Below are 22,665 nucleotides of genomic sequence, written 5' to 3' on the forward strand. Positions count from 1 at the left end.
CCCAATTCGCGAACCCTCCCGACGACCCCGCGGAGAGAGTCACAGAGAATAATAGCCCGCCATGGCACCGGCCCAAGAGAAGGTTGGTCAAAACGCCCACTCCGTGTCGCCGCACGATGGCCCTGGCTAACACGTCTTTGCTATAGCTCAAAAGCGACGACGAGTTGCCCGACCTCGAGAGCGTCGTCGACATGACTACATTCAGCCAGATTCTGGAGATGGACGACCCGGATGACCACAGCTTCAGCTCGTCCATCGTCTTTGATTTCTTCGACCAGGCCGAACAAACATTCACAGAGATGGACGACGCACTGTACGTGGCACTGCCTGCTGCACACAACACATGGCGCGGTTACTGACACACTGCCAGGGACGCCAAGGATCTGTACGAGCTGTCCGCCAGGGGCCACTTCCTCAAGGGCTCTTCAGCAACACTGGGCCTCGTCAAGGTGCGCGATGGGTGCGAGAAGATTCAGCGCTACGGGAAAAAGGAAAACGTGGATGGCACTCCAGAGCCCGACGAGGCTCTGTGCCTGAGTCGCATCGAGGACGTCATCAAGGTCGTCAAGGACGATATATCCGACGCGCGTCGGGTTCTCACCAGCTACTACGACAAGAAGGAGAAGGAAGACGCATAGAGCGGGTCGGATCACTGGTCCCCAGTTGGCCTCTGAACGTTCTCGTCCATCGGCAAAGACGACGGGCCAAGCTGTGCAGCAGGAGAAACAATGGCTGCACGCTTTGCCGGCCAGCTGAGGGTATGTGGCGAGAACGATCTCGAGCCTACGCTATTCTTCCCCTTTTTGACGACGACGACGACCACGAACTACACGATTGCACCCAACCACGATCATTCCTTTTTCCTTAACGTAACTGTTAGAACGAAGACGAGGCCATAGAGCGGCAGGAGGGGCCGGGGGAGCCGACGATGCGCACGCGACTGGCTACCTATGCTTCACGACGTGTCGGGAGACGTGGAAGACTCTCCCCTCGCTTGTTGTTGCTGTTGGGGGTTCTCCCTGATTGGAAGATCAGCATTGAATTCCAGGGCGAACGGCAAGTCGCGATTTGTCGAGAGGGCTCGGGTGCTCCTTTATATGGAGGAGGCGCCGAGGTCTGCGCAGGGCAGGGCAGGTCGCGTGCTTGCCACGTTTTTTTGGTTGTATACCTGACAGTCAGTCATAGCTCCGGTCAAAGAACGACCATAATGGCATCTGGTATGTGATATGTGTGTTCCATGTACTCCCCCACATAATGTGCAGGGCATCACGTCCACTTGTCGGAAGGAAATACCAATACTGAGGGTCTCACCGGGACGACCCGAGACTAGGACGCTGTGCGCCGTTGGCCGGATCAGGCTGGGTGTTCAGAGTTTGAAGCCATATCAAGCCATATCAAGCCAGTCATCATCATGTCATCTGAGGCGGACTTCGGGCTTACAGTGGAAGGAAATGAATCCACGTGTCACCAAATCAAGATTCGCGCCGTCAAAAGACAGAGAATGTGTCAAGTGTCGAGACGCAGTCGGGCCATTGAATTGAATTGCAGTGCTAATGGCTCGCTCAGGATTCGTCGCAGGGGAAGAAGATCCCGACTTTGCCCATGGCATGGTTCGATGTTTCTGCACGTGCAGACCGGGGGCCCACCCGGAGCGTCGCCTACATCATGCCAGGTTGTTTGGACAGGCAAGGTTTCAGTCGGATCTCGCCGCGATCTTCTTGGACCTTACTTTGGGCCTTTCCATGCCATCAACAAGTGGCGTGATGTTTGGTATGTGATGACTGATGGCCCCGGCCCTGCCGCAAAGCAAAGGCGTAGCGACGATTCGCCGGGTGAGGAAGGGCGCGCCTTGCGGAATAGTCTCGAGCGAGTGGTGTCATCTGCCTTGAAGGCATGATAATGGCATATAGATGGATTTGGTATATAATGACAGCATGTCTGTCCTGTACACAGGTCCTTACTGTTCATTCAGTATCAATCGATCAAGCACACAATCAAGACCATCTCTACTCTTCCCTATATCACCACTCACTCTTTGGAGTACGGAAACGTTACTAGAAAAACAAAACCAGTCGCTAACATGATAGCTACACGCATCAACCTCCGTCCTCTGCAAAAACGCAGCTTCTCCATCATGTCGACGCTGCGCAATGTAGGCCGCTTCATGGAGGCGCACCCATTCGAAAGACTTCCCTCAACAAAGGCCAAAGCGCCTGCGGATTGGGGGCGCCAAATCAGACGTATTGGAGGGCAAACCGCAATGTAAGTCATCAAGACACTCTTGTTGCGGACACTGGACATAGTCTAACGGCACCGGGTAGCTTCTTTCCCTTCTACGCCGTGATGATGGGCTGGCCATTGGCCATTGCCTGGGCCAGCAGACGCCGGAATGGCTATGTGATTCCGGAGGAATCGAGACGACTTGGATATGAGTGTAATTGATGCCAGACACCCATATCAAAGGAATGCCGTTGCCGTCATGGTCGAAGTGTAAAGGAGTTTGGGGTCCCGGGTAAACGCAAATCACTGGTGCCGGGATTGAATTTGAGCTTTGTTTGGAATCGTGGACATCACCGTCAGCATCGTCAGATTCGGTTTGCGTTGTACATACAATTGTATCTTGTCTACACGGGGAGTTTGTTGGATTACCACGATTCGTTGGCTCAATTTCACAGCGGGTCTACTCAAATCAGATATTCCATCTTCATCGAGCCGTAATCGCAACTTCGTCGTCCAGCAGCAACAGCCGACATGCCTCCACGACCAATGCCGACGCATTTCCTTTGTATACCGCTATCGAGCCCACAGCTCACGCGCTCGCTTGCCTCCTTCAAGACCGACATCACGGCGCCCCACAGCTCTGCCGTACCCGAGTCCGCAGTCCGGCCGCCCGGGACTGTGCATCTCACGCTTGGGGTCATGACCCTCAAGGATGAGGTGCTCACCCAAGCCGTCAGCACCCTCAGAGGGCTCAGTCTGAAGGCTGTGCTGGAGGAAGCACGCGCAAACCCCGCGACTGAAGCCGCCGTCGAGCTGGGCTCACCAATGCCGTCCCTTGATCAGAAGCTCCAAGTCACTCTCAAGGGTATCCAACCGTTGCAACCACCCGCACAATGCAGGGTACTCTACGCTCCACCGATAGATCCTTCTGGGCTCTTGCGTCGGTTTTGCGAGTTGGTCCGGGGGAGATTTGCATCATTCATGTCAGCTGAAGAGCTCGCGAGACCACTGTTGTTGCATGCTACGGTTGTGAACACCATATATGTCAAGGGGATCGGCAAATCAAAGGGACGAACGACGATTGATGCACGAGATATTGTAGGGCGATATGAGGATGAGGTGTGGATGGAGGGTATGGACGTGGATCGTGTGGCATTGTGCAGAATGGGCGCTAAGGCTGTCGAGGGCAGTGACGGCGACATGGTGTATGAAGTTGAAGCTGAGGTCCGTGTCGAGGATTGAGGCTTTGAGCAGGAGTCCAGGACGTTGTGCAGTGTGAACTGTCATCACAGCATGTCGTGATCTGACTACCCTGTGCAGAGTAGTATCTAACCTCAAACCACGGAGATGGCGCTGGATCACCATTTGCTAAAGATGGTGCAGCAATGATTTATCAATGGGAAGAGGAGAAATCTATGAGACTATACTTGTTAGTTTCGTTTGCATCTGCTCTGCGACAAGCGCTTCCAGACGTGTGAAGTACCTATTTTACCTTACCTTTATCCAAACCGTGCATGTTGGGGAAGCCTAGTTCAACCCCACACCAAACACCGAAATGACCACATTGATCACTGACATCTACGATTAGGCAACACCCCAGCAAGAAATTCGATCCAAACTTTATCAGCCTGCTACTGCACTGATCATCCTGTCGAAACGGAGCAGTCTCTCACTCAAAGTGTGTACCCAGGCAGCAGCGAAACCACCGTATCCGCTACCGTGCATCAAGCTCTGGCGCGCGCGTTCGAACCCCTCCTCCCTCTGACAGCACGACCGAGCTACATATCGAGCGCGAACGGCTATTGAAGACAGCGCAAAGAAAAAGAACACACGAGAGGAAACAATTCAGGCGATCCGCGTTGCACAAGGTCGATCTGCCGGCGCATGGTAGCTAGCCACCATGCCGCCCCGCCGTCATCAGTCCACATCCAACCCCCCGTCATAGCGCGCGCTTTCACAGCACAATGAGCACCTCAACCGAGAACAAACGTCGCAGTATAGGGGGCACGCATGGGCACCGCACATCACCCTCCTCACCAGGCTCCTCGTCACGGGGCAAAAACAGCATGCCCGCTCTGCCGCCGCGCGCCGTGACCTCTTCGATGGAAGAGCCTCACCAAGGCGGCAGCAGCAGCGGATCCCTCAAAGAGCAGGATCCCAAAGAGCGAGAGACCGGGAAAGCGTCATCCAAAGAGATCAGAGAGCGAGATGACAAGATTGAAAGACTGGAGCGCGAGCTGCAGGTCATGGAGAGGGAGTTCACGCGGGAGCTGGATCGGTTATCCCAGAACGAGTCAGAGACAACAACGTTTTGGCAGTCAAAACACAGTGCGCTGAACCAACAATATTTACGGACGGACACTGAACTGCGGCTACTACGATCCGAGGTCGAAGTCCGAGAGGCAGAAAGAGACGAGCTTCGACAGGGCTGGGAGGTGCTCCGAAGAGAGCTCAAGGAAAGGGACGAGGAAATCCGTGGCTTACGAAGCCAGGTCCGGGGTCTGAAAGAGTTTGTGAGCACAAGCACGAGGACAGATGGCTCGACGAGCGACGAGGTCTTTGGCAACGGCATGGCGCGGTTGGGCAACGGGCTGCAAAACTGGATCATGATCAACTTTCGCCGGAGCCAGCTCGACCTCGGAAAGGCGGACGAAAGCACCATGGCAGAAGTTGCCGAGCTTGTGCCCATGTATGAGGAGCTGACCAAGGTGTACTTTTTGCAGTCGCTGGTGTCCAGCATATTGGTGGAGATGGTCTTCGAGGCGTACTATGTTGGCCTTTCCCATGAACAAACCGAGCAATTCCGCAAGATGGAGGATATGCTGCGGTCTTTCAGTAAGCGACCCCTGACCACACCGCTGAGAAAAGACAATATCTGACCAAGCAGCTGGCGCGGACGAAGCCGTCAACCAGTGGCGCTCTGCGACGTTGACACTGATCCGGCGGGAAGCACCGCAACAGCACGCCGCGGCTACCACGTCCTCTGTACTAGACCGCATTAATCGCATAATGGACGCCATCACGACTGCGACGCCCAGCGAAACGCGAGATTCGGGACTGCGTGTTCTCATCAACAACTCGATAGAGCTTGCACGGCTGCTCGCCGTGCAGAAAGCTGTGTTACGCGTCACCTTTCCTCGCATATTGCCGCACCAGCGCATACTCTTTGACGCTGACACGATGGAAGACATTGGGGGCGAGGACGAGGAGAGTCTCGCGAGTGGAAGCAGGGAAATCGCCTGCGTGGCCTTTCCCGGCGTGATCAAGCATGGCGACGAGAGCGGAGGGCAGCTCCAGTACCGTAATGTCATTACCAAGGCAAGAGTGCTTTGTAGGTCGGAGGACTAACGTAGGTTCTTGGTGGGTAAATACCCCTGCGGTCTAATATACACTTGTATACCCGGCATAAGACAAGATGTTAGAAAGGATCAAGTATGAGATATGATGCTTCACGGAGTCACGCCCCGCTTGTTGGGGCAGCTTCTACCTTGGTCTTGTCGTCGCTTGATGTGTGGCAGTGTGATTCTGCAGACAGCCAGGTGCGTCTATTTGTTCAACAGGCCTCGGCAATGCGACGGTCCGGGATGATGCGTTGACCCCAGCCAGGATAGCATGCGCCAAGCGCCACGCAGCACCCTCTCATAAAGCTCTACACACCATGATCAAGCTGCGTTGGCAACACATCGTTGGCTACCAACTTTGGGCTCCCCATAGGGGATTGTCCTAGACAAGGCTGGACTCGGACAGCGACGCTTCGTCCGCCTTGCATATCCATGCCGTGTAACACGGGACAGTACGTCGCACCGATGAACGGCGCTGGTGCTGTACAACCAAGACACGCGTGAAGGGTGACTTGGGGAACTGTGTACTGCAGCAGCGCGAACAACCTCCGTGCATCCAATACAGCTGGCTATATCGCGTACATTCTGCGACTTGCTGCCAATATGAACATTCATTGAATGCAGATGCAGACCCCGTTGGCCACTGTTGCCATGCATGAGGCGCACCCAGCCTTGTCTCCGCATGCAACGACTGGATGTTGCAATAGTCAGAACGCCTTGTCGGGCTCCCTGGCTTTTGCTGCCCAGAGAGCCAAAGTGCAATTCTGCCAGTCGAACTTGGGCATCGCGCTCATTTGCATAAGAAACCATCGGCTGCTGCAACCCGCCAGAGTTCATGTTGCAAAGAACTTACCTCTCTAAGCCCAGTTCGACAAGGCTATCGCGTCGACCATTTGAACCACGACTCGGACACAAGTCTTGTAGTCGATCAACAAAACCCCCCTCCCGCTCAGTTGACACTTGCTGTCTGAAAGCGTCTATCACGACTGCCACCCATCATGGATCGCCAACTTGTGGACGACCGCACTCCATACGTGCACTGCCACGGTCGAACCATGGCGAGTCTGATGTCGTCCGCAACCAGCAACTACGCCGACTCGGACATGACTTCGACATGTGGCGGGATGGACTCGACCCCGTCGGTTTCCACGGCGCCCCACGATCCCAACGGTGACAATCCCATCTATCCCTGCTACATGAGGGAGTATCTGGAGTGCGAGGCAGGCTTCCGCTCGGGGCAGGAAGAGGCATGGTTCGAGCATGTGTGCGACCACATGAACCATCTCTTCCCCGTGAAGACCGGTTGCATCTTCTGCGACGCGACCTTTCCCGCCTCGTCAATGACCCCGGATGACCGAAAGGCGGCGTTCCACAGGCGCATGATGCATATTGCACGACACTTTCGACGCTGGCGCGAGGAGCAGCTCGAGAGCTGGAACCTGGACAGACTCATGCTGAACCATCTCCTCCATCATGGGATTGTCGGCCAGTGGGTCGCGGACCTGGCTGAGCGCGTCGACAGACCAGAGCCGGCGGAGGAGCCACTCGAGTCCGGACCTATGGTGACGCAGGGGGGGGCGAGAGCCCAGAGAGCGACAGGATCGGAGGATGTCGAGATCACGCAGACATGCGAGTTTGCGCGTGGCCCGCATTCGCGCAACAAAAAGCCCTTGAAGCAAGGTTCTGCTCTGGAATACTTTGTGTGAGAGCGCTCATGGCAGCGACTTGACGTGCCGATTGGTGTTGGAGGGATATTCAAGCACGTTGAATCGGAGGGCGCAAGGCTGCCTACCCTACATGGAAGTAGTACACGACCCACTTTTCCATCACATTCAAATGATTCCAAACGCTTACACGATATGAAGATTAACTCCACATTTTCTTACAATGTAATTATATTTGATTGACGGAATTTCTCACTATGATTGAGGCCCCAATGCACTTGTGCTCGGCGGCGGAGAGATTCGCTCTCCTTTTCCCGAACCACTTCGGCTTCAACGTGATAGAGAATGAGTATAAGTCGAACTGATGACTCTGATCAACGATGCGAAATTACATGTAATGCAGAAGAATACGCATTCAAGTCACTTTGAACTTCCATTTCCCAGCGTTCTCACAGTGGCGTTCCAGTCCGCCTCCGAATTCCTCCATGTCCAACCTGACACGAAGCTTCACATTGTTCGCTCGTACCCTGCCCTCCCCGTCAATTCCGAAACGACGGACGCCAGCGAAAAGATCACTCTTATTTTCCTTCACTTCTGGGGAGGCTCATCCAACACATGGGCCCCCGTCCGTGAGCTCGTTGCGCCCCAATTTCCAACCCTGTCCCTGGATTTCCGCGGCTGGGGTCAATCCACGGGACCAGACGATAGGGGCGCGTTCTCCATCGCCCATCTCGCCGATGACGTCGAGGCCGTCATCACGCACTGCAAGATTGGACGCTGCATCGTCGTCGGCCACTCCATGGGCGCCAAGGTCGCCTCAGCAGTGGCAGGTCGGCGTACCGTCTCTGGTCTGCTCGGTGTGGCACTCGTCGCCCCAGCGCCGCCTACACCACTTGTTCTTCCAGAGACCATGCGAGAGCAGCAGATCCACGCGTACGACACGGCACAGAGCGCTGAGTTTGTCGTGCGCAATGTCCTCTCTGCCGGCGGTCTGTCCGATGTGACTGTTGAGGCCGTCGTGGCAGATGCGGTAGGGGGCAGTGAATGGGCCAAGGCGGGCTGGCTGAACTATGCCATGGCGGAGGACGTCGTCAGCCTTGCCAGAGACATCAGTGTGCCCGTTGCGGTGTATGCAGGTGGGAAAGATGTGGTCGAGCCATTGGCACGTGTTGAGCAGGAGGTCTGCGGGAATAATAAAGGGGCTACCTTGGCGGTCCTCCCGGATTCTGGTCATCTCATGCCCCTGGAATGCCCAGAGGAACTTGGAAGGCACATTCTGAACTTTGCGAGGAGTGTGACATGATTGTTGGACCATGTCGCCCAATTACAACTGGACTTGTGGGATTTAGCACATGCAGTATATGAGCGTGCAACTCTCACTCATCTCATTGCTTTCCTAAAGATAAAGTCGACAGAGTGTCAGCAGGAAAGAGGCTTTGTGGAAGGTCTGGTTGAACAATCCATGTACGCTCAAAGTCTATGGGGAAACAGAGGCGTCGAGGCAGTTGACATTGATACGTCCTGACTCCTGACGGTCCCTAGCCAACCTGCGGCCCTGTCCTTAATTCTGGCCCAGACACTATGAGATAGTTTCAGTCAGTGGAGTGGAAGTGAATATCAGACTATTTCTTTCAATTCGGCCATAACTCACGCTGAGGCATGTGCCAATAGAGGCGAAGGGGAGCTCACTGGGAAGCTGTTGCGTCTTCACTCTTGTATTCGACTTCGTTACGTACCTTGAATGTCGACAAGGCTGAGGAGACACTCGCTTAGTACCACGTAGTTGAACCTCGCTGACCTACAAACAATCGATCAATCAATCAAGTAGGTAGATCTACAAGTTGATACTTGGTACATAGCGACTCCTCTTTAGAAGAGTAAGCAACTTGCTTCATAGCACTCCCCCGTCTAGTAGATACCCCACTCCACCTGCTCAACCTGGGGGGCATTACCATCGCAGTCCATGTCTCCCTTGGCGCCGACACGACCGCTGTCGCCAAACTTGTTGATGGAGTCGTTGATAAGGTCAATGATGTCCTGCGATCCAACTCGGAACCAGATATTACCGTCGGGACTGTGCCTAGCTTCGGCGCCAAAGGCACATTCGCCAGACTTGGCTAGCTGCGTTTGGCCTCCGAGAATATCAACACGCCAGTCCTTCTCGGGCAAGCCTTCGAGGTTTTTGATGATCTGACGGCAATCTTCCACAGGAGGTGATGCGTTGCTTCCCTGGTTCTTGAAAGTCGACTTACTGCAGTAGTCTCTGCCCTTCAAGACGTGGCAAGGGTAGTGGTCACCATCGCTAGTATCTCCGTAGTACCACGCCCGCCATGCACGTTCAGGAGAACAGACTGGGAGGCGCATTAGACCGGAAGCCCTCACATCATCGGTGAAGGCGAGCTTATTAATCTCATTCTCGCCCAGCTCCTTAGGACGAGGGGCACCGTTTCCGCCATTAGCCTCGTACGTGTTAAGGGATCTAGATTCGTTAGTACCTCTAGTTAGGTTGCCCAAATTATAAAAGAGAAGGACTTACCCGATGACAATATCCTCGACGGTAAGACTCCCATAGCGGCTATCTTCTCCTAGGGAGTCCACGCCGGGTGGCACAGAGAAGGAGTACTTGTCGTCGCCCCAACTAGCATCGCCACTAGGGTCGGCCAAGTAGTACTGCTTTCCGTTATGACAGACCTTTGTCTTCTCGAGGACTTTATCCTTTAGATCGGAAAAGTCGTCATCGCAGTCGACACCGGTGTCAACGACAAATCCAAAGGTGCCTGACATTCTCCAGATCTCGGGAATAGCCATGGCGAAGAAGTTGCGGGTAATGGATTTCCTCAGGACCTGAACATCGCTTTCCGTCGCCAGAGATTCATCGCTGTAGCCCCAGGAGCTGCCAAGTCTGCCGCCGCCGGAGATAAAAGTTCCGTCCGCTATCATGTCACCCAGCCTCTCGATAGACTCGTCGCTGCCATCAAACAGCTTTGCTAGACTTTGAATGACAATCGTCGACCAGGATCCGAGCGCCGTCGTGATGTACGCCTTGAAGTCGTCCTGGTTCTCCTGGTCCCATTCGGACCTACCCACCACTGTCAGAAATAGCGCGCAAGGAGACACGGAGTTACTCACGGAGGCGTGCTGAGCAGGTCCTTGGCCAGCGTTGTTCCCTGCTGGACGGCGAGGATGGACGTGTCTTCGATGTTCGCTGCGGCAGTGGAACCAGCCTTTGCGAATCGGGGCAGCCCTGCAATAACTGGGAATAGTCAGTACTCGATGTTTATGGAGCGGAAGACAAGTAGAGCTCACTATTCTTAAAGACGGGGCCAAGGACGGCCGAAGCACCAATAGTCAGGATGTCGAGCAGGACGAGCGTCCAAGTGTTATCTACCTCTGGAGGCTCGGGGGCAAAGTCGTCGGCAAAGCTGACAAGGGCGTTGTTGATAAAAAGAGAAGCTGAATCAGTGATGGCGTCGTCGACGGTTCTGAACATCTTCATGACATTAGTAAAAATTCGTCAAGGGCTCCGAGAAGACCTACTCCGTTGATAGCAACAAACGACTGGAGGATGGCAAGCCCAGCAACGCCTTGGCCAGGCCCAAGGTCATCGCTCACGCAAGTGATTTGTCCACTGCAGCCGTCATTTTTCCTCATAGTCGCACAATCGAACTCATAGTCAAGACCCATGTTAAGACCAATGGCATTAGAGAGGCCCTCGTAGGCGCCATCCTTGTTCTCCTTCCACACGGTGACCAGATCGGCCCACGCGGTAGGGGCATCCATCTGGTGCCAACGCTCCTCGGGGGAGAGGTTTGTGAGGTCGTCCCAGGCAAGGTCGTCGCACTTGAGCTCCGTCCAGTTTCCGTTGCGGTCGCCCCGGACATCGGGATCTTTTCCGTCCCGGACAAGAGATTTGAAGATGGCCCAATTGGATGATCCGACGGGAGGGTCACGACGTTTCTCCAGGTCCATCGCCCAGTTAACGGAGCCACCGATGCCGAGCGCCTGGTAGAATGTCTGCCTCTGGCTCTTGACGTCTTCGCTCATCCAGCTCACGTACTGGTTGCCATCGTACACGAGGACGTTGCTATGCGTATCTGCGTCCACAAAGTTGTGGTTGACGCGGCTGGGATCGTCGATAATGTCAAGGATCTCGGCATTGGCCAGGATACCCGACTCGCCAGTGCAAGGGCCCAAGGTGGCATCCGAAGAGAGGCGAGTTCCCGTGAAGTAGCACTCTGCAGTGTAGCAGTCGCCGTCGGCCATATTATAGGAGCGTCCGTAGCTAGTGATGCCGGCGGCGACCTTATTAGACGGAACACCAGCCTTGGTGATCATGGACAAGGCATCATGCGTCTCGGTGACGTTAACCTGACTGCGCAAGCAGCGTCCATTGTCACAGCCTGACTGAGAGTTCGAGTTGCCAGCATCCCACTGACCGTGGAGATCGTACGTCATGAAGACAATGTAGTCGACAAACAACCTCTGCAATGCGGTCAATGGGGTACTGCTTGAGGTACCAGAAGGAAGAAGGCGCTGCGATGGATACCTCCTTGCCCGGCAGCAAGTTCTTGAGGACGACAAGGAACTTGAGGTAGTTGAGGCCCTCGTCTTCGGCTCCAGGGGGGATACCGGGAATGTCGGGCGCCTATGAGCTAATTAGCAAAGCCATTGTGCAGTCCTGAGGCCAATACGTACTCCGGGATACTCTCAGTCGATATCGACACCGTCCAGATCATGCTCCTTGACAAAGTTGGCAATATTGGTCGCCAGTGTCAAGCGGTTCGCTGGCTTCGTACCCTCTCGAAAGATTGTGTGCGTGGTTGGCTCCGCCGAAAAGGCCCACCCGCCAAAGGATACAATCTTCTTGGGGCCTTGGATGCTCTTCCAAACGCAAAACTCATACTGCGAGTACAAATCTCCGGCGTTGATCTCGTAGTCGTGCGTAATCATGCCAAAAGCAAACTGCAGATGTGTACACGCCGCGCCGTCAATCTGAGTAGCGTCCTGCAAGACACGAGCTCTTTTGAGGTTGTAGCCCTGGAAGTATCCAATCTTACGGAATTCCGCGGGCGCGTCGCTCTTGATGATGTCGTTACCGCAGTTCGATATGCACCCATTCGTTCCCTCCTTGGCTGTACCGGGCGCGCCCGTGCTGGTATCCGTGCAGTACTCTTCTGTGATGCCGCAGAAGCCCCAAGTGTTACAGCAGGCATTGAGTGGGCACGGATTGAGATCAGAGATTTTGGTGCCATCGGTCGGTCTCTCTGTCCCTGGGACCATCGGACCGCATTAAGCCCCTTTAACCGTCGCAGGCATGGAGGGGTCGCCTGGGCTAAGGCATATCAGAGTGCCCCTGTATAGAGGATCGCATTCGCTCCATCCCCACGTGTTCTTGTTGAAGTCCTTAATATCTTCCGCGTCCAGGCTGTTGGCAGCAGCCAGGGAAGAGCAGGTGTCTTCAGGCCCGACCCTATGTGTGGAGCAAGAGCCGTCGGGGTTGGGGTCGGGGCTGAAGTCAGGAAGATCTCCTGAAGTGCAACAGACATGTTGCCCACGCTGCAGGGTGGAACACAGATCATCGTCGTAATCATTATACTTGGTGAAGTCGTCGCCGGAGATACCGCACCGGGGAGCCAGCTCAGGGCAACCGTTTCCCTGGTTCACTTCGATCGTCTCGCATTCGCCGCGTGCCGCAAGTCTCCTAGGCTCGGATCGCTTGAAGGAGGTGCCCAAGGTTTCGTTCCTCACGGGCTCTCCAAGCAGCGGAGTCACCAAGTAGGCTTTGCCAGGAATCGCCTCGGCGTCTGGGATATCCAGGCAGGAAGCGTTGTACCATGTCTTGATGGCGTCCTACAAGGGGGCGAATGTGCGATTGGTGGTGGCCATCACGCCAAAGGCATGAGTTACATCCTTATCGGGGCTACACCATTGGAGGGCAATGCTCGATGCCATCATCTCAGAGGACAACGAAGATTCGAACGCAGCGAGGGCGGCTGAGCCAGTGCCTTCTCTCTGGAGTCCAGAGCCAAGGTAGAGACCCAGGGAAGTCTGGCCTGACTGAGCAAAGAGAATGCCGGTTTCGTTAGCAGGGCCAAAGCCACTCTCAAGATAGCGACGCATCTGCTTCGAGAGGGATCGAATGCTCGCTGCATCCAACTCAGACACACTCTTGTCGAGCTGGCCAACCTTGTACTCTGGGATATCATATGTGTATATTGAATGATATGGGCGAGCAAGCGGTTGTCGAAAATCTTATGACTATGTCGTCTGAAGTGGTGGTTTACGCCAAAAGGAATCCCATTCCGCCCACAAAGCAGGCAACGCATGCTGTCCAAGCAGCAGCGAAGCTCCCGCGCGTGGCTGCGCCGCCGTCCTCGTCCTCGTCCTCCTCGGGGCATTCGAGCCCATACACCCTGCCGCAGTAGGCTTCTGTAGCCGAGGAGAAGATGCTCTCCATCGTCTCGGACTCGACTTGCGCTTCGCACGGGCGTGCTTCGGGCTTTGTAGAGGAAACCCAAGCACAGTACACGTCAGTGCCACTGCGACTCGTGGCAACTTCGGTAATATTCCACGTAAGGCCCTCGGATTCTGAACATGGGCCCTCTGTAAAGTCATGAGGATCCTGTCCCCCTTCCTTTGTCGTGAAATGTACGCCGCCCGTGGTGCCATTAGGGTTATGCTCAACCGGGCGATCCTCCTCTTGTGTACAGCTACCCCAAGTGACGCTCCACGAGCCACTCCAGTAACCCTCGGTATCGAAAACCCCTCCAAAGGCATAGTGGGCAATGAAGGGCTCGTCGTCCGGTGCATCGGGCAGCTCCTCTTCTATCATATACATAGGTTGCTTACCGGCGACGTCCCAGTCACTTGTGCTCTCATTCCACCTGAATAAAGACAAGGAAATCCCAGGCACCATTGACCGAGCGACGGCCGGGTTTTGGAAAGAAAGACAAAAGGCAAGACCGAAGAGGGCGCATATGTCTCGTTACGGGGGAAGATGGGGGCAAATTCTGCGATGCCCGTGTCGAAGTTGGTGACGGCCCCCACGGCCTCCTGCGCGAAGGCCAAAAGAGAAGTCCAGCTGATAAGCTGCAGCCAGCAATGGAGAGCAGTCATGTTGCTTTGCTGAAGGGTAGTTGCCAAATCAGGGGGAGAATGTAGAGAGAGAAGGGACAAGAGAGTGGGAAGTTGTGAACGGGAGAGGTGGCGCGACGTTCAACTTCAAACAACACAGGACCAACATATACGTACGTAATTAATCAAAGGGGGGCCCCACAGGGACATGGACTCAGTTCAGTTCAGCCTGAGGCTCTGAGCACTGTGGATTTTGAGGATAAGCCACTAGGGCCCACCACTGCAATTCTACAACGGCGACACCTGTGGGCAATCTCCCAAGAGGCTGGTGTGACTTTGGAGGATCTCGCCTCGTGGAACACGGAGCTGGATGAGAACTGCACCAACTTGTGGCTAGACTACTACATTTGTGTGGGCGTCTAAGTGTGCTCTACATACAATCACCCAGTCTATAAGAGGAGGGAAAGTCAAAAGTCTACTTTGTTTTCCTTCGAAAGATCAATACAACAATTACAAGCCATTGCATGTTCTGGGCGACTATCATCAGAATGCCAGTGATGACTTGCCCAGACAAGTCGAGGCGCAACTTGGAGATAGAAAGCGTACTTTTGGCCCCTAAGACGACTCAGGGGTCACTACGGATACAGGTGTGTGCTCTTCAGACCGTCGTCGCTGTAGTAGTACAAACTTTCCAGAGTTCGCCGAATGCTCAAAAGGTTTTCGGCGGGTCCTGCCACATTTCCCGGGCTGCAAATCGGCTCCCGAGAAATTTCCTGACAGGCTTGTGTCTGTATACGGCCCTACAGCCGCATCCGCGGACCGAGCGGTGGGATTTTAAGTTTTTAACAAGACGTCAGCAGGCGGGGGAGTCCCGAGTCGGGCCGCGCGGGGGCGGTGTGGGGGTGTGATCGGTGGGGTGGGGACACTAGCGGGGAACCCCAGCAGGGCTGCAGGGGCAAGCGGCGTCGGGTCGAATCGATGATCGATCCGGGGCTGGGGTACGGTGGATACATCACATTACATAGATGATAGATCAACAACTACCAACTATGTCAACCAACAATAGCACAATACGTGTGTGCTATTGGTGGTTGACACAGCTGGTAGTTGTTGATCTACCATCCCACCGCACTGGGGTGGGGATACCAAGAAATTTCATCAAAATGGTTTGAATTACCTTTTCAAACTGAACGACTCTAGGCGCTAGCAATTGGCCCCCAGGTGTGCCAGGGGATTGCTTCATATGCTAGTTGAAGACATCCATTTTGAGAGGTCATAGGTTCCAAGCTCGGAGAAATTCACCTCTAGCAATAGAAGGTATTATATAATAACAAATAGAATGTCCCTTATCTAGATGCTTGATAGCGTTCTTCTTGTCGTCGGTTTGAACTAGCTTTATTATCACTTCCCGGTAGGAACCTGGCCGCTCGAGGCCCTATTAATGGCGTAGAGAGTCGAGATGGACGGTTCATATACGCCAAAGCCTCTGAATGGCATTATGCCAATGATAATATCGTCAGCTGGGAAAACGACTACAACTCCAATGATATTCTCCCCCAACTACATACTATCACGGCCTCGATACGACTATTCTCAATACAAAGATACTGCCCATTTCATACGTGTGTCCCTGGACTCAAGATCCTTCCATGAGCGTCTCATAGGCTTTGCGGGAGATGGTAAAGGTTGGTCCGTTGGGCATACCGCCGGGTGCACGGGGAAAAATGGAGGCGTCGACAACACGCAATTTATCAACACCGTTGACCCGAAACTTGGAGTCGACGCAGTAGTCCAGGTCACCAGCAGGACCTATACGACACGATGATGATGCGTGGTGGCTGAAGGCCACGTCCATAAACGCCTGCCTCCAATCGATGCTAGGGCCAGGGTAAGCAATCTCATACGGGATGCCGGTCCCGTCAAAGGCGTTGAACAACAGATCCAAGGCCTCGCTGATCGCTTGCAGGTCTGTATCCACATTCTCCGTGAAATAGTTGAAGTTGATGGCTGGTGCCTCCCTCGGGTTGGCGGACTTGAGTTTGACGGTCCCTGCGGCGTTGGCGGTCTGCATCTTGACGATGGGGGTGCGCCACGACGTCGGCGTAATAGTAATGTTCGAGTACCCCGGATAGAAGCCGCCAAACCCTCCAAAGCCAGGGGTGCTAAGGTAGAGGATATCCGAATCGTCATTATAGCTGACGTTGGTACGAGAAATCATGGTGAAACCTCGACGTCCAAGTACGGTCCGTCCTGAGTCTCCTGCCACTGCACAAAACACGGGTCATGTTCGTCAAACGTGTAAGTGCACGGGTCCAAGTCGACGTCGTTCATCTAAGATTCAGCAGCATTGATGACGGCAGGCACTTCGTAGTTGTCTTGCATAAAATTGCCCTAGTCGTGTTAGTCCGAGAATCAAGGCGTGGATCGCTCCGGGATGACTTACAACAGCCGGGACGTTAGCCACAACAGGGATGCCGTGCTTCCGCAGTTCATCGCGAGGGCCAATGCCACTCAGCATGAGAAGTTGGGGCGTGTTGAAGGTACCGCCGGAGACAATGACCTCCTTCTTGGCCTTGACTGTCCGGGTTTCGGCAGTCTGCGAGGTGTTGTACCGCCCATCCGCAGAGTACAGTCCCTCGCCCACCATGTATTCCACGCTGTACGCTTTGGGCTTGCCCCAGAAAGTCTTCTTCGTAAGGACCTTGGTGGCCAGGGAGTCAAAGCTGATGGTCAAAGGATGACCGGCAGCAACGACACTGTTGATGTGTCTCGCGATGCTAGCTCTGCCGCCAACAGTGGGCGAAATAGCAGCGGGTGTGTTGAAAATGAATCCGCCTTCGTAGCGGTCGTTTTCGATACCGTTCATGTCACGGTCGAGGAGCTCCACCATGGTATCGGTGCCGTCCACCTCAATATCCTCAACTTGAAGAAATAGTTCCGACATGAAGCGAGCGGCATTGTCGTTGGCCGCGATGCTGGCGCCATCTCCCAAGCTCGACTAAACAGTTGATATCAGCTCCATTTTATCATGTCGAGTCCAAGTTCCTTACATCGATGTAACCTTCGAAGCCGTGACCCTCAGTACCCTCGGGTACATAGGTGCAGTTCTCAACAGCCATGAAATGCCGGCGCATTTCCTCGTGGTGCCACGAGTCATCCCCGGTGAGATTAGCAATGTGATCCCACTCGTTGTCGGGCGCCCAGATGAAGTTCATGGCATTGACCTGGGAACTGCCTCCCAAAGCAGCACCTCTTGGGTACATGATACCTAGACTGGAGGCCTGTCAGCAGCAGCGCGATGACTTTGTTAAGAAACATGGGGCGTACGGTTCAGCCCCCAGGGGAGGGTCTAGTCCATAGTACAAAGTCCCGTTTGTCGTCCGGTAGGTGTATCTCGGACTTCGACGAGCCTGATCGGGGTCGGCATATTGCTCGACAAAGAACTGCCATGAGTGTCCAGGTGTTTCCGCGGCTACAGGGGAACTACATTGATCGTGTTATTCAGAGGCGGAACCGGCATGATCACATACGGGTACTAACAGGATCGGCAGAATTTGCAAGGGGTCTTCCGACTTGTCTCCGCCGGCTTCGATGAGAAAGACAGAGTGTCCGCTCACGGCCAAGTTCGCTCTGTTATGTCTTGTAAGTCAAGTTCAGGTGCTTATTAGGCGCATTACAACGGGCGAAAGAACATACGCAAGGGCACCACCGCCCGGGCCCGAGCCCACGATGACATAGTCGTACTCGTCCTGGGGGCTCGCCGCGGTGAGTGAGCCGGCGGTTAAGACCGCCCCGAGAAGCCTTGCAAAGACAGTCATGGTGATGGTTTTTGTGGTTCGAGGTGTGGTGTGAGTTGTAAACTCTTTTGAGATTATTATCTTCAAATCTCCAAAGAGCGAACATGGAGCCTACTTTATACAATTATTCTTTCGAAGCACAGCCTCCGCTTTGCTGACGACGTCGCAACCCGGAATGGTAGAAAAACGAGCCTCATACGTCGCAGAGCCAAGTTTTCGCATGCATCGTGAAGCGGAAGTTCGCAACCCATGTTTCTACTACGGTGTTGCAATCGGGAGTTTCTGGTACCCGACAAAAGGGACTTCATGTTGCTTGGGATGTCACCATGATCACGATACGCCATGTTGAGCGGAACAACATGAACGCTGCGTCAACGCGAGGGGCGCAGTCGGCATCAATTTCTGGAGCGTTTGGTGAGGAGGACTCTTGCCGATGTCAATTTACGATTATCCTGCCTGTACTCCTACGAGTTGCCAAAGTTGGTCGACATTTCCTCTCCAACTCCGCAACGAAGGTTAGTGCTGATTCCGAATCGCGACAACGCGGCCTATGTGCTACGACACTGCGCCTCTCACATACGACCTGCTCTTTTGCTCAAAGTACCATGCTAGTTCTACAGCATGTATTTCTAGAGGTATCGGGTTCAGAACTTAGAAGTTAGACCTCTAGCAATAGAAGGTATTACACAGAATAGAAGAATTAGACAAATCCCGTTTTTTATACTACATGTAGGTATAGTCACATGTGTTAGCTTGTTAACCAATGATCTCTATCAAGGCTTCACAACAAACTCCAGTCGTCTACGGTCTACCTAATGCCGGGTACTCACAGCGTGCTTCGCCGGACCCTAGCTGTCGAGTCCGGCCTGACCTGACCCGGGTGAGGACGGACAAAGAGCCCAGAATGGTCTGTCAGATTGTAGCACTTTGTATTGCACTCTGACTCGGATCAGGAGGGCAGGTGATTCGTCGCGGAGCCCTCCAACAGCCGAAGATGCTGTATGTTGTCTACATTAGCATGGCACAGTACAATCGGGCAGATTGAAGAAACAGCAGCGCACATGAAGAAGGCCAGAAGCAGGAGCCCAAAGAAGCCGGATCCCACGCCCGCGCCGATTCGCTGCGCGGTCTCGAGGTCTGCGTCGCGTCAGACATGGCTGTATCGCAGAGCAAGAAGGGGTACCCTGCCCGTCTCGGAATGAAAATCCCCTGGTACATCGGTCTGTGTCGTCCCTGGCGCCTCGCTTGTTTCGTCCGTCTTGCGTGTCCCTGTCGCGCTCGTGTCGCTGCTGGTCTCGGGGAACTCGACCGTCACCGTGGTGCGAGACGTGCCGCATCCATACGAGATAGCGACGGCATCTGGCCATTTGTAGGTGATACATGCTGAGCTGACACCCGCGCTGCAGAGTGGGTCATCATCATCATCATCAGCCGCTGTCACTGATCGCGACATGACAGCCGCCGGTGCGGCGCCTTACCATGCCAGGACGTCAGATCCTGCCGTCGCCATGTTGTCCTCCACCCATGTCGTGGGGATGGCGCAGCCGTCTTGGTCAAAGCATTCAAAGAAGCAGGGATCGAAGTCATCGACAAGGAGAAAATTGTCGTTTCGGAGTATAACGAATAGGAAGCCTTTTGTATGATGAGGAACAGCAGATCAGAACAGCGAGAATGAATATTCACTATCTGAAGAAGATGCTTATGCTAAGAAAAGAGGAAGAACGCGATAGCACGAAGATGCTGCCTTTTGAGAGCAGCTGTGGGCCGAATGTGCAGCCTGATTACACGTAAGCAGGGCGGTCACTGGCCTGCCAGTCACTCACAACATTTTGTACTTGTTGTACGCAGAAACCCCGCCATAACTAACAGCAGAAGTGAATGATATTATTGAGGATCACTGCGATATGATGCCGAGTTGGTGGCCGGAAACGGCGCAACAGAGACGAGTTTTCGATGGTAGAGGTGTATGAATCCTTGACTAATAGTGCCTGCAATAACTCGTTTGTCTCACGGAGAACCTCGTTTGTCTCACGGAGAAACTCATTTATCTCATGGAGATCGGCGGTAGTGGTCGGTCTGTCCATAGTGATGTTCGTGATGTGGTAAGTGATAAGGTAGGTGATGAAGGAGGAAGAAAGTGAATCGAGGGGAACGGGAGGCCGAAGACTCTTATAAGGTAGGTACCTAGTGCGCGGGGGTAGTTAAGGTAAGGTAAACAACACCTGGCCAAAGTTTAAGATTTAGAAGTAGCGAAGCTTGTTTACCGTACCTTAGATAAGGGTTGATGCCACCCTGGGCATCTTACTGCCGGCACTCACAGTCCTCCTAGTCAGGAGCTCCAAGACGCATCCAAAACGTCTCTCCGTCGTGACGGCCGGGCTGCAGTCCTTCTTTGACGCGGCAGCCTACTTTGCTATTTCGGCGCCGCTCGCCACCATTGTCTTCCTCTCTATGAAGGACTTTGGCATTAGCGCGTCCAACTTTGAGGCCATTGAGTCAAAGATTACCCAGATCGTTTCGGTCGTCTGCATGCTGCCCCTGTTGTACCCTATTGTCCTGCTCAACGCTACCGACGAGCCTGCCAAGCACAACATGCGCGTATTCCTGCTCAATGTGGCCGCCTCGTTGTCGTTCTACACCTTTGTCTCACGTTGCATCCACTGGTTCAGTAACACGCCCATGCGGACCAGCGACGGCGACGTGATCTATATGGACGACTGGGTCGAGGTGGAAAGTATTTGCTTCAGCGACGGTCTCCGGGGTCTGAAAAAGAACCGTGTCTATGGGTCTATCGGAGCCGTAGGGCTATCCGCTATGATCATCGTCTACCTCTTCACATTTTGGCAAAATCTTGGTCTCCTTGGCTCCCGCCACCTCGCGGGGCGCAGCCGGTGGCAGGACTTGATCTTCCAGCACCACGTCTGGAGACAATGGCTCAGCAGGCACCCATACTACGCAACGGCCTTCCCTTCTGGTCCCGCTCGGGCTCTCATTACCCCTTCTTTGGGCAATCTTTTACCTACGGCACCTTCAGCGGGAACTGTCATATGTACTATCCATGGAGTACGAGGGGGATAGTTGGGGATTCGGTCAAATCGTCTCCATTGTCATCTTTGCGCCTGTTCCGGTCAGCATGGCATACCATGCTAGGTTTGGCTAAAGTCGGCACACTCCGAATCCTCGGGCACTCTTTTACTAAAACAGCGTCAAACAGACAGACTCTTCCTTCAAGTAAGCCGCCACTGGACTGTGCTCTCGGGTGAAGCCAACTCGAAAGACGGCGAGCCCGCAGGCCCCGTCTTTCCAACAGTGTAGCGTCTCCACGGAGTCGCAATCAATGACCTTGACGACGCCTGACGAAGTGCCGACGATGGCATGTCTCCCTTGGACTTGCATGGAGGTGACCGCGCCACCATTTTGGTCCGCCCTGGACAGCTCACGCGGGCTGTCATCTACTGGATCCAAGGCCCATGACTTAACGGATCCGTCTGCGCTACCTGAGAGAAGAGCATCTCCCGCCAGGCGAAGAAGGGATACGTAACTGGCGTTGTGTCCGTCGCCTTTGAATATGGCTCTGCAGGTTCTGTGAAAGGCATAGAATTAGACATGCACAGATAACATGAAGTGACTTGAGGTGGATACTTACCCAGTTTCTGGATCCCAGATTCGAATATCGCCATCTGTGCTGCTCGTGGCAACCCTCTTCCCATCATACGCGAGTCCATGAATTCGACCTTGATGACCGTGCAAAACTTGCAAGCACTCTCCTGTCTGGGCACTCCAGATGCGGGTGTCTGTATCGTAGCTGGCGGACACGATCTTCTCGCCACAGGTTTGGATGTTCCGCACCTCGGCCGTATGGCCACGGAGGACAGGTTTTGGCTGGAGTTGGCCGGATTCGAGGGTCCAGATTCGAATCGTACCATCTCGTGAGCCGGAAACAACGGTGCTACGGTCAAGGATGGTGAGACAACGGACAAGTGACTCATGACCTTGGATCGTGTGCGAGGGTGCCCTGATGTTGCTTGTCAGTCGCTGTCCGTGGTGAATGCTCGCTGGCCTTACATACCGAGTGTTCATGTCAAGAACATGGATTTCACCGCGTGAAGTGCCAAAAATGACCGTCTCCTCCTGGCAAGCAAGGCTCCACACGCTGTTCACCTCTGCCAACACCTCTACAGATTCCACCGCCAAATCAACTTTGTAGAGGCACCCTTTCGCAGAGGCGACGAGCAGAAAGCCATCACCGATATGTAATGACGTGATGATGGCGTGTTCTTCACACAACACCTTTGTGAGGGGTGTTTCTCTTAGTAAAATCTCATTTCCAGGATCCATAATGCTGAATTTTACGTTGTGACTTGTTCGTTGTGAACATCGAGGAAGCCCAGAGAAGGTGGAGAAGGGAAAAGTGATAGTGTCAGTGACTGGGAATCGGGGAATCGCATTCACAAGAATAGGCTGAATAAGATGAATAAGCGTGATCGACAATGTGCAGCGCTTATATGCATCATTCAGGCAGAAGCTTCTTGGACCACGTATGGTCGTATCATGTATGTATTCGCTTGA

At 54.0% G+C, this 22,665-nt stretch overlaps 12 protein-coding genes across 12 annotated transcripts; 8 read left to right on the plus strand and 4 right to left on the minus strand.

Moving 5' to 3' along the window:
• Window positions 1-61: 61 nt before the first annotated feature.
• On the plus strand, window positions 62-638 carry F5Z01DRAFT_671924 (signal transduction histidine kinase; the record flags this gene model as incomplete). The annotated part of the gene is made up of 3 exons (XM_046264753.1): window positions 62-82; window positions 147-313; window positions 371-638. 3 exons carry the CDS (start codon window positions 62-64, stop codon window positions 636-638), a joined length of 456 nt encoding a protein of 151 aa, XP_046120601.1.
• A 145-nt stretch (window positions 639-783) lies between these two features.
• Window positions 784-1,925, plus strand: F5Z01DRAFT_482449 (uncharacterized protein). Its single transcript, XM_046260093.1, has 2 exons — window positions 784-1,217; window positions 1,567-1,925. The coding sequence occupies exons 1-2, from the start codon at window positions 929-931 to the stop codon at window positions 1,776-1,778; spliced, it is 501 nt and encodes a 166-aa protein (XP_046120602.1). The 5' UTR covers window positions 784-928; the 3' UTR covers window positions 1,779-1,925.
• Window positions 1,869-2,488, plus strand: F5Z01DRAFT_482366 (uncharacterized protein). The gene is made up of 3 exons (XM_046260092.1): window positions 1,869-2,040; window positions 2,094-2,262; window positions 2,322-2,488. Exons 1-3 carry the CDS (start codon window positions 1,911-1,913, stop codon window positions 2,440-2,442), a joined length of 420 nt encoding a protein of 139 aa, XP_046120603.1. The 5' UTR covers window positions 1,869-1,910; the 3' UTR covers window positions 2,443-2,488.
• Window positions 2,260-3,735, plus strand: F5Z01DRAFT_482324 (kinase A anchor protein). The gene is made up of 2 exons (XM_046260091.1): window positions 2,260-2,262; window positions 2,322-3,735. The coding sequence occupies exon 2, from the start codon at window positions 2,752-2,754 to the stop codon at window positions 3,460-3,462; it is 711 nt and encodes a 236-aa protein (XP_046120604.1). The 5' UTR covers window positions 2,260-2,262; window positions 2,322-2,751; the 3' UTR covers window positions 3,463-3,735.
• A 1-nt stretch (window position 3,736) lies between these two features.
• F5Z01DRAFT_482312 (uncharacterized protein) lies at window positions 3,737-6,064 on the plus strand. The gene is made up of 2 exons (XM_046260089.1): window positions 3,737-5,055; window positions 5,108-6,064. Exons 1-2 carry the CDS (start codon window positions 4,185-4,187, stop codon window positions 5,566-5,568), a joined length of 1,332 nt encoding a protein of 443 aa, XP_046120605.1. The 5' UTR covers window positions 3,737-4,184; the 3' UTR covers window positions 5,569-6,064.
• On the plus strand, window positions 6,065-7,505 carry F5Z01DRAFT_482313 (uncharacterized protein). Its single transcript, XM_046260090.1, has one exon. The coding sequence runs from the start codon at window positions 6,560-6,562 to the stop codon at window positions 7,265-7,267; it is 708 nt and encodes a 235-aa protein (XP_046120606.1). The 5' UTR covers window positions 6,065-6,559; the 3' UTR covers window positions 7,268-7,505.
• A 117-nt stretch (window positions 7,506-7,622) lies between these two features.
• On the plus strand, window positions 7,623-8,528 carry F5Z01DRAFT_634257 (Alpha/Beta hydrolase protein; the record flags this gene model as incomplete). Its single annotated transcript, XM_046262040.1, has 1 exon — window positions 7,623-8,528. One exon carries the CDS (start codon window positions 7,623-7,625, stop codon window positions 8,526-8,528), a length of 906 nt encoding a protein of 301 aa, XP_046120607.1.
• A 605-nt stretch (window positions 8,529-9,133) lies between these two features.
• Window positions 9,134-14,549, minus strand: F5Z01DRAFT_748302 (glycoside hydrolase; the record flags this gene model as incomplete). The annotated part of the gene is made up of 11 exons (XM_046266980.1): window positions 14,139-14,549; window positions 13,536-14,109; window positions 13,133-13,417; window positions 12,530-13,075; window positions 11,948-12,487; window positions 11,662-11,870; window positions 10,763-11,597; window positions 10,532-10,715; window positions 10,355-10,478; window positions 9,762-10,304; window positions 9,134-9,704 (listed from the first exon to the last, which is right to left on the minus strand). Exons 1-11 carry the CDS (start codon window positions 14,339-14,341, stop codon window positions 9,134-9,136), a joined length of 4,614 nt encoding a protein of 1,537 aa, XP_046120608.1. The 5' UTR covers window positions 14,342-14,549.
• Window positions 14,550-15,935: 1,386 nt separating this feature from the next.
• F5Z01DRAFT_697459 (uncharacterized protein) lies at window positions 15,936-18,117 on the minus strand (the record flags this gene model as incomplete). The annotated part of the gene is made up of 8 exons (XM_046266316.1): window positions 15,936-16,494; window positions 16,542-16,630; window positions 16,655-16,690; window positions 16,743-17,297; window positions 17,350-17,572; window positions 17,627-17,782; window positions 17,840-17,929; window positions 17,996-18,117. The coding sequence occupies 8 exons, from the start codon at window positions 18,115-18,117 to the stop codon at window positions 15,936-15,938; spliced, it is 1,830 nt and encodes a 609-aa protein (XP_046120609.1).
• Window positions 18,118-18,838: 721 nt separating this feature from the next.
• On the minus strand, window positions 18,839-19,606 carry F5Z01DRAFT_748303 (uncharacterized protein; the record flags this gene model as incomplete). The annotated part of the gene is made up of 4 exons (XM_046266981.1): window positions 18,839-19,093; window positions 19,158-19,233; window positions 19,280-19,496; window positions 19,575-19,606. The coding sequence occupies 4 exons, from the start codon at window positions 19,604-19,606 to the stop codon at window positions 18,945-18,947; spliced, it is 474 nt and encodes a 157-aa protein (XP_046120610.1). The 3' UTR covers window positions 18,839-18,944.
• A 187-nt stretch (window positions 19,607-19,793) lies between these two features.
• Window positions 19,794-21,174, plus strand: F5Z01DRAFT_748304 (uncharacterized protein; the record flags this gene model as incomplete). Its single annotated transcript, XM_046266982.1, has 2 exons — window positions 19,794-20,198; window positions 20,371-21,174. Exons 1-2 carry the CDS (start codon window positions 20,148-20,150, stop codon window positions 21,172-21,174), a joined length of 855 nt encoding a protein of 284 aa, XP_046120611.1. The 5' UTR covers window positions 19,794-20,147.
• Window positions 21,171-22,626, minus strand: F5Z01DRAFT_748305 (WD40-repeat-containing domain protein). The gene is made up of 3 exons (XM_046266983.1): window positions 22,166-22,626; window positions 21,743-22,111; window positions 21,171-21,679 (listed from the first exon to the last, which is right to left on the minus strand). The coding sequence occupies exons 1-3, from the start codon at window positions 22,432-22,434 to the stop codon at window positions 21,292-21,294; spliced, it is 1,026 nt and encodes a 341-aa protein (XP_046120612.1). The 5' UTR covers window positions 22,435-22,626; the 3' UTR covers window positions 21,171-21,291.
• Between the last annotated feature and the right edge of the window lie 39 nt (window positions 22,627-22,665).

This window comes from Emericellopsis atlantica, assembly GCF_019669845.1.
Source record: "Emericellopsis atlantica unplaced genomic scaffold F5Z01scaffold_6, whole genome shotgun sequence".
In the NCBI taxonomy this organism is placed as follows: Eukaryota; Fungi; Ascomycota; class Sordariomycetes; order Hypocreales; family Bionectriaceae; genus Emericellopsis; species Emericellopsis atlantica.

Coding starts and splice junctions, on each gene's coding strand:
- F5Z01DRAFT_482313 (XM_046260090.1), top strand. CDS start 6,560: ATGGATCGCCAACTTGTGGACGACCGCACTCCATACGTGCACTGCCAC.
- F5Z01DRAFT_748305 (XM_046266983.1), bottom strand. CDS start 22,434: ATGGATCCTGGAAATGAGATTTTACTAAGAGAAACACCCCTCACAAAG. Junction 22,112..22,165: donor GTTCTTGACATGAACACTCG/GTATGTAAGGCC, acceptor AAGCAACATCAG/GGCACCCTCGCACACGATCC. Junction 21,680..21,742: donor ATCTGGGATCCAGAAACTGG/GTAAGTATCCAC, acceptor TGCCTTTCACAG/AACCTGCAGAGCCATATTCA.
- F5Z01DRAFT_482324 (XM_046260091.1), top strand. CDS start 2,752: ATGCCTCCACGACCAATGCCGACGCATTTCCTTTGTATACCGCTATCG.
- F5Z01DRAFT_482312 (XM_046260089.1), top strand. CDS start 4,185: ATGAGCACCTCAACCGAGAACAAACGTCGCAGTATAGGGGGCACGCAT. Junction 5,056..5,107: donor GGATATGCTGCGGTCTTTCA/GTAAGCGACCCC, acceptor CTGACCAAGCAG/CTGGCGCGGACGAAGCCGTC.
- F5Z01DRAFT_482449 (XM_046260093.1), top strand. CDS start 929: ATGCGCACGCGACTGGCTACCTATGCTTCACGACGTGTCGGGAGACGT. Junction 1,218..1,566: donor AACGACCATAATGGCATCTG/GTATGTGATATG, acceptor TGGCTCGCTCAG/GATTCGTCGCAGGGGAAGAA.
- F5Z01DRAFT_482366 (XM_046260092.1), top strand. CDS start 1,911: ATGGATTTGGTATATAATGACAGCATGTCTGTCCTGTACACAGGTCCT. Junction 2,041..2,093: donor ATCACCACTCACTCTTTGGA/GTACGGAAACGT, acceptor TGATAGCTACAC/GCATCAACCTCCGTCCTCTG. Junction 2,263..2,321: donor ATTGGAGGGCAAACCGCAAT/GTAAGTCATCAA, acceptor GGCACCGGGTAG/CTTCTTTCCCTTCTACGCCG.